Source organism: Neoarius graeffei, chromosome 1 (assembly GCF_027579695.1).
Source record: "Neoarius graeffei isolate fNeoGra1 chromosome 1, fNeoGra1.pri, whole genome shotgun sequence".
NCBI lineage: Eukaryota > Metazoa > Chordata > Actinopteri > Siluriformes > Ariidae > Neoarius > Neoarius graeffei.
Window position 1 is genome coordinate 95,996,121 of NC_083569.1, and position 8,213 is coordinate 96,004,333.

General features: G+C 42.7%; 1 protein-coding gene and 1 non-coding gene across 3 annotated transcripts; one reads left to right on the forward strand and one right to left on the reverse strand.

Moving 5' to 3' along the window:
* Positions 1–2,408: 2,408 nt before the first annotated feature.
* On the reverse strand, positions 2,409–4,512 carry LOC132872737 (putative nuclease HARBI1). Of its 2 annotated transcripts, none has more exons than XM_060907822.1 (2): positions 4,426–4,512; positions 2,409–4,156 (listed from the first exon to the last, which is right to left on the reverse strand). In XM_060907822.1, the coding sequence occupies exon 2, from the start codon at positions 3,795–3,797 to the stop codon at positions 2,538–2,540; it is 1,260 nt and encodes a 419-aa protein (XP_060763805.1). In that variant the 5' UTR covers positions 3,798–4,156; positions 4,426–4,512; the 3' UTR covers positions 2,409–2,537. The 2 variants fall into 2 exon arrangements, with proteins under 2 accessions (XP_060763805.1, XP_060763883.1); XM_060907900.1 differs by having other exon boundaries at positions 2,409–4,148; positions 4,426–4,503.
* Positions 4,513–4,918: 406 nt separating this feature from the next.
* On the forward strand, positions 4,919–5,101 carry LOC132897978 (U2 spliceosomal RNA). Its single transcript, XR_009656433.1, has one exon. It is a non-coding gene; the product is annotated as a U2 spliceosomal RNA (small nuclear RNA).
* Positions 5,102–8,213: the final 3,112 nt, after the last annotated feature.

An 8,213-nucleotide genomic window follows, 5' to 3' on the forward strand; every position in this document is an offset into this window, starting at 1 on the left:
AACTTCCTCTCCAAGATCTACTTCTCCAGTGAAACGGTGCTTCCTACAAAGGCGAGACTTTTTGCAGTAAGAAAAGGCACTGGGCGAAAGTTTAAGTCTTAGGAATTATTCACTTAATGTGAAGATTGTATGAAGTTAAATGAAGTGTATACACTGAATCTAGGTTCTCTATCGTTTGTTTATTGATTTAAAATTGGTTAATCCATAAGTTTTGCATGTACTCTCTCTCTCTAACATTCTATTTTATTACTCACACATATCCTGATCTCATTAAGATTTCAGTAACTCAGGTAATACTAGAAAGCTAAGAGGGTTTTAGCTGTTTGAAAAGTCTCTGTCTCCAAGGAGGGCTTTCAACACGTGTTCACAGGCCCAAACAGGCCCTGACCGCATGCTCAAGCTAGCAAGGCAGAGCTAAACTCTTTGTTCTAGAAAGGAAACACGTGGCAAACCCCTCCTCCTTCCCCTTTGTTCCAAGAGGTCCTGTATGTCATCTTTGAATTAAATATCATAAGTCCTAAGTTTAAGTCAACCTTGGTAGCAATTCTCCTGTTTACATTTAAAGCCATATAAACTACAGATGACTGTTTGAATGTTTAATTTTAATTAAACCCTTCAGCTTTTACACACTAGGCCTGGAAGCACATGGCTAGTTAGAAATTCTTTTGTTCAGTTAGCTCACAAGCTAAAACTGCTTACACACACACACACGTGCTCACTAAACTTTGAGGATTCCCCTCCTCCAAGATTGCAGATAGCACGTCCTGGTACGGACACATTCCAACTTCGAGAGAGAGCCAAGGTCTCTCTCTCTCTCTTTTCTCACACACACACACACACACACTCACTGTCTCATCTCATCTCATTATCTCTAGCCGCTTTATCCTGTCCTACAGGGTCGCAGGCAAGCTGGAGCCTATCCCAGCTGACTACGGGCGAAAGGCGGGGTACACCCTGGACAAGTCGCCAGGTCATCACAGGGCTGACACATAGACACAGACAACCATTCACACTCACATTCACACCTATGGTCAATTTAGAGTCACCAGTTAACCTAACCTGCATGTCTTTGGATTGTGGGGGAAACCGGAGCACCCGGAGGAAACCCACGCGGACACGGGGAGAACATGCAAACTCCGCACAGAAAGGCCCTCGCCGGCCACGGGGCTCGAACCCGGACCTTCTTGCTGTGAGGCGACAGCGCTAACCACTACACCACCGTGCCGCCCCCACACTCTCTGTTTACAGAAGATTTCAATTCTGCTGCTATTAGATTGTTCAATTTTTCCTTTTTTTACTAAAATTATCATCTTTTTAATAATAAACTCCATTATTGAAATTGTGTCATTGTCTGTTGTTCTAAATACTTGAAGTCGCCCACATTGTCAAAGAACTCCTAAGGTGTATGAATAATTAATTAGATGCAGTTTGGTAAGTGATAAATTTGAATTATCAAATTTTAAACGATTCTTCAATTGATTCACTAAATGATTCATTGAATGAGTCACTTCAAACGATTCAAATGAGACTGATTCTATGGTATGATTCAATTCAAATGAGTCAAATTAAACGATTCAATAGGATTGATTCATTTTAACTATTAACCTTCAAATTTAATGAGACTGATTTCATGTAATTATTAAAGAGTGATCATTTGATACCAATCTACATATCCATAATCATTAATTACACCTACAAGAGAAATCAACAACAGATATCAAAATCAAAACCGAACACTAAACAAATTTTTATTTACTTATTTATTTAATTTATTGTTTGATTTTTTCCCCCTTTGTGATGGTCACGGAGGTGATCTGATCCATTTTAGCTGCCGGAACACCGAATGAAATGAAAATAGCTGCCGGATTGGACGACGGAGGTTCCGGATCTTGTTCCGTCATGTTCTAGCTCAAATTAAGCCCTGGCTACACCGGCCTTTCATCAAACCCCCCCCCCCCCATCAACCAGCACGACCAGAGTACACACCAACACATGCGCACACCACACAGCAACCGTCCTTTTCATACAGACGTGCACTGTTGCTTGATGATGCAGAGGAAAACTGAACTGTGCTTCTTCTTTGTTTGATTGTTGTGTTTAATTTTCTGAAAACTTTATGTTTTCAGAAAACAAATTTTATGTTTATGCACCTTATGTTTTTACACAGTCTGTTCACTGCACCTCATAGTTTTACTTTGCACTCCAATTATACCTCTTATTTATACATTTTTGTATTGCATTTTTGAAATGTCTAGGTTGTCCTCTTTACTTCATTGTGTTGTTACTGTGTGTAATGCTGCTGCTACACTGCAGTTTCCCAGCTTGGGATCAATAGAGTCTATCTATCTACCATATGCACATTAGCAGGGATGTGCTGTCATTAAAAAAAAGACGACTTTTTCTCGTGGTTGAAGTCATTTTGTTTATTTTTCACAAGACACACAGTTCACAACACTTTCAAAATGGCATGAGTAATACATACAGGGGCATCAAATACTACAAAAAGATCAGTAGGTCATCTAATCAGTTTGCGGTTACTACTTTTTTTTAAGGGTCAGGTACTTGGTGATCACTCTCCTCACTCTCTTTGCCTCTCCCTCATTACAGTCAGTGAGGTAGTTGTTACACTCTGTCGGAGGCTGTGTGTCACCCTGCATTGTTCCAAACACGGACTGTTCATCTAAAGTCTCTTTACTGACCTCACAGAAATTGTGGAGAACAAAGCAGGCATAAATGACATGGGGCAGGTCATCCATGTTAATGTCCATGGGCCTTCTCAGTGCAGCAAATCTGGCCTTTAGGCGACCAAAAGCACACTCAATGACCATGCGCGCCCTACACAAACACAGTCCAAAGTACTGCTCCTGAGGTGTGGAGCCACCGTTTGAGTACTCCTTCATCAAGTAAGGCAGCAGAGGGTAGGCAGGGTCACCAAGAAGAAAAACTGGTATTGCCTCCTCGTCGTCCACAATCTGTTTTTTCAGAGCAGGAATCTTGCCAGTCTTCAGGTACATGTTTACCTTGGAGTTAGCAAACACCTGTGCGTTGTGCACACTTCCAGGCCACTTTATGACAACGTCCATGAATCTGTATTTGTAATCACAGACGGCTTGCACATTAAGGGAATGCTTTCCTTTGTGGTTAATGTAAGCCGTGGAGTTGGCGGATGGCTGCTTAATGTCGATGTGGGTGCCGTCGACTGCTCCCAAACACTGCGGCATGCCATGAGCACGGTGGAATCCTAAAACCAGGTCCTCTGCTTCGGGCTCCGTAAAAGGAAGCTTAACATATTTTGGGCCCAGTTGGATGGCGATGGCTTTACATGTCCGCCTAACAATAACAGAAACAACCTCTCGCGACACGCCAAATGCATTAGCGGTTCTCCGTAGCCTCCCCTCGTTACCCAAGTAGTACAGGGTTATTGCAACTCGTTTCAACAGATCGATCGGTGCCCTCATATTCGTTCGATATACTTTGATATACGGACGGAGTTCTTCGGTCAGGGCGACGAGAGAAGCTCTGGACATGCAGAAATTCTCCCTCCACTCATTATCCACAACCACGCCAGTAACAAAGCTGTCCCACCAGCTGCTAGTTCGGCCAGGTCTTATCCAAAACTTTCTCCTGGTGGCCCTTCTGGTTACTCCGCGAGGTGGATCCAAGAGCATGTGGCGAATGTTGTTCTCCATGTTCTTTTGTTGCTCCACGCAATAATATAAAAGCAGAAGGTTTTGTTGTAGCAGCCGTAATAGACCGAGTTGTTTCTGCAGTATGAGCACAAGCCTGTAGTCCGCCATTGTTATGATGCGTCTAGTGGTGGCAGCTGAGGTTAAAGGTTAGAGAGGCGGGGCTTATACGTCATCGTTTCTGAAAAATCCGCATTCGCCGTCCAGACGACTCCGGGCTATCCCGCGTTTTAGGATTTTCCCACTCTGGGACCCGTTTTCAAAAAATACTGGTTTCACACCTCGAAAAAGCCAGATCCGTCTGGACGCGAGGCCGAAACGATAAAGTATTTATGCGGATTCGACAAAAACGTACTCGTGTGGACGGGCCCTTAGTCGCTGTGAACTTGGCAGATCGCTAACAGAGTTCTTCAATCAACACTGAGTCAGCAGGTGAGTTTCTCAATGTTTACTGTTGAATCACTGTGAAACTGCAATATAAAAATAAAAAATAAAATGTTACATGTTGTTTGATTTTGTTATTTAACACAATTATCATACACAACACAAAAGTTCAATTTCTCATTAACTGACCACAACAAACAATTAGCGATTAGCTTAATGGTAATGTTACATTGAAAAAGCCATCGACAGGCTAGCGCATTAGCATCGCTCCGTTTTTAAAGTTTTCCCACATCAAATCTGAGCTGTTTCTGAAACTTTAACAGGTGAGTTCAACACAAAACCAACCAACACTCACAGACACATGCATTCCAGGCTTCAGCTGAGAAAATGAAGGAGTAAAAAACCAACAGCAGCAGCTTCACTCCAAGCCCGCTGCCCGTGAAAAGGAACCAATCAGCGAGTCGAAAGAGACTCACAGCACGGCACAAGCCCCGCCCTCCCTTAAAGGGGCAGCACAACTATTATTGAGTGTTCCGACTGATTCACAAATCACAACAAAGGAAGGAGGACAAGGACAGAGATTGAAGATCTTAATTAATTTACTCAGAGAAAATAGAAATATTTACAAAATGAATGTATGGCGTGAGTAAGGTAATTAATCAGTAGTGTTAGACAGTGCAGGCATGTGATGATAGTATAGCATGGAAACACCCCACACACACACACAAACAAGGTGACGTCTCTGTTCAAAAGGATCCAGCTGTTGGGGGTGGAGTCTAGCTGTGTTTACCTTTCTGGATTTTAATATTTGGAAGTGGTATATTTAAAGCCATTAAATACAGCAAGTTATTGCTTCTTGGCCTTTTGGTTAAGATGAAGTGTAGTATCTGCTCTTATCACTTTAATGTTTGCTGAATTCTCTAAATGTGAAAGTGATATTAAACAGATTTATTTCAGAACACAATGCTGGAATAGGAGCTTGCTCCATACATCAATCTAGTATTGCAGTATCTCCAAAAATAGTACCCTTGTTAAAAAAAACACCCTTTTTCTTTTAATAAATCAGCTTGATGTGCTCTTCAAATAAGAATGGTAAATGGATGCTTTACAGCAGGAAGCTAAAATGAGGGCTTGCTTCTTCTATTCTGCATCCGCATGGTATCTCAGGGTTTTTTCTAGAAAAATTTAGTATGAGGGCGCTCACCATGGCGGGGGGTGCCGGTTGTCCCCCCCCCCGTGCAAAGCCTTTGAAAAATGCTCCAATGGGACATTCTGAGGCTATCTGAGAGGGAAATTGTAACAAATTGTCTGTCAACATTGAAAAAGAAAGAAGCAAGGCCAAATAAAAAAAAAAATAGTGTGTTTCCGGTAACCCGACCGATCGAGAATTTCCGCGTCGAAATTGCCGACCGTAAAGTTTTTATTACAAATTTCCCTCGATATTTTAGTGTAAGCGGCATTGGTTTGTCATAATTTTTTGTTTCAACGCATACAAGTTATGAAAGAAACGATAAAAAGTAAAATGTTTCGCCACTTCTATCAGCCCTCCTGCATAAACTGAGCCGAGCCGCCATTTTGAATCCTCATTCAAGGCTGTAATGCAAATTGCTTTCTTTTCAGTATACAAGTGCACTTCCATCGCAGGGGAAAAACACTACATTTTGCCGCCTATGTAGTCCCCTATTTATACAAATAGGAGTCATTCAGGATTCAGCCATGTTTTTGCTCGACCCAAGTTCTACAGTAGGCTAGGCTAGGCCGTCTGCTTTTAATGGAAGTAGCCGAGCCTAGGACATTATTTTCACGTTATTACATGAAAATATCATGAAATATCGCTTCTGTAGATCATAACTCGAACTCTCGCGATATTTTTATTATTCGTTTAAAGATTTAAAACACTTATTTTATTATGATGTGTGGTATAAAGGATTCTGTGCCAAAATACTATTTTGTAAGATGTTTACTTGTGTTAATTTTTTCGAACAAAATAAAAAAAAATTAAGAAAAAAAAAACTTACCTACCTAATTTCATGTTACCGGAAACACACTTTTTTTTTTTTTTTTTGGCCTAATCTTCTTCTGCCCCGGACAGTCTTTGGCTTTCTTCCGTTTCGTGCCGCGGGATGACATCTTTAAATGCCCAAGTGTCAACAAAAACAACTCGCGACCTACTTCTGTCAAAAGCTCCCGCACCGGTGGGTGAAAGGTCATTCAGTCTCGAGAAATCTCGCGCTACAAGTCAGCTGACCTTGTATGTAACCCATGTCAAATCTCGCGAGAGCAGCCGCAACAAGTAAACAACTAAACAACATGGCGCCTCAGTCTGGAAAACGCCAATTCAGATTGTTTTTGCACCGTCTGGTGGTGTATCTACTATGATTAGAATATTTTTGGAGCAATTATAATGTATTTGATGATCAGACACATTGTCACGTAGTGTTGCTGGGATGTTTTCACGGAGTCGGTAAGGGGGCGCACGCCGAGAGTAAGAGGGCGCAGCGCCCCTGTTCCCCCGTTTAGACGAAAGCCTGGTATCTCATTGCATCACTTCTGTGGAGGACGGCCCCATGTGGACAGTTGAAATTCATATTTGGAAGATGCTCTGGACTCTTACAGTAATGCTTTTATGGCTGAGAACTACAGTTGACTTGCTAACTTTAGGATTGTAGTTGTTATGAACAGTTTTGCACTCAAGTTTCCATCAATGAAGAGTTTATAACATCAACGAAACTGACTTAATGTTAAAACTGTTAATGTTATAGTCATGTTGTCTGTTGTTGCCCAAATGAGGATGGGTTCCCTTTTGAGTCTGGTTCCTCTCGAGGTTTCTTCCTCATGTCGTCTGAGGGAGTTTTTCCTCGCCACCGTCGCTACAGGCTTGCTCATTGGGGATAGATTAGGGATAAAATTAGCTCATGTTTTAAAGGAACAGTCCACCGTACTTCCATAATGAAATATGTTCTTCTCTGAATTGAGACGAGCTGATCCGTACCTCTCCGAGCTTTGTGCAACCTCCCAGTCAGTCAGACGCGCTGTTACTCCTGTTAGCAATGTAGCTAGGCTCAGCATGGCCAATGGTATTTTTTGGGGCTGTAGTTAGATGCGACCAAACTCTTCCACGTTTTTCCTGTTTTCATAGGTTTATATGACCAGTGACATGAAACAAAGTTCAGTTACACAAATTGAAACGTGGCGATTTTCTATGCTATGGAAAGTCCGCACTATAATGACAGGCGTACTAACACCTTCTGCGCGCTTCGACAGCGCATTGATACCTTCATTCCTGTTTTTTTTCTCTCCCCCGCCCCCCCCTAACTTCCGTCAATACAACCAACGTGACCACCAAGACAAGTAGCCTGCACTCCTTGGAACACAGTCTAGTCAGGAAGGATCAGGTTGTGGCGAGAGCTTGCAGAAAATTATAACAGAAAAGACTTTACGTGTGCTACAATGGAACATTTTCAAATGGAGGACATAGATGCTGAAGATTGGCTCGTGGCGGATCCGGAGCCATATCTATTTGAACCGGAATATACCGAGGAGGAGCTAGCCCAAATGGACCGTGTGAGGGAAGAAACACACGAAGATGAACAGGCTGGAGCCATCGTGAGGACACGGGCAAACAGCAGTTGGTGGTGCAAGTGTGACTGTTGTGAACAGATGCCGACTGAGGCCAAGTTTACATTAGACTGTATCTGTCTCGTTTTCTTCGCGGATGCACTGTCCGTTCACATTAAAACACCGGGAAACGCCGTGAAACGGGAATCCACCAGGGCCCACGTATTCAACCCAGTTCGTGTCTGGTCCGGTGCTGTGTAAACATTGAGGATACGCGGATACGCTGTGCTGAGCTCTAGCTGACGTCGTCATTGGACAACGTCACTGTGACATCCACCTTCCTGATTCGCTGGTGTTGGTCATGTGACGCGACTGCTGAAAAACGGCGCGGACTTCCGCCTTGTATCACTTTTCATTAAAGAGTATAAAAGTATAAAAATACTGCAAATACTGATGCAAATACTGCCCATTGTGTAGTTATGATTGTCTTTAGGCTTGCCATCCTTCCACTTGCAAGTGGTAAGTGACTTGCGCATGCCCGATATGCACTGGGATCACACACACAGCGGCTCAGTCCCGAATCAC

Coding starts and splice junctions, on each gene's coding strand:
- LOC132872737 (XM_060907822.1), bottom strand. CDS start 3,797: ATGGCGGACTACAGGCTTGTGCTCATACTGCAGAAACAACTCGGTCTA.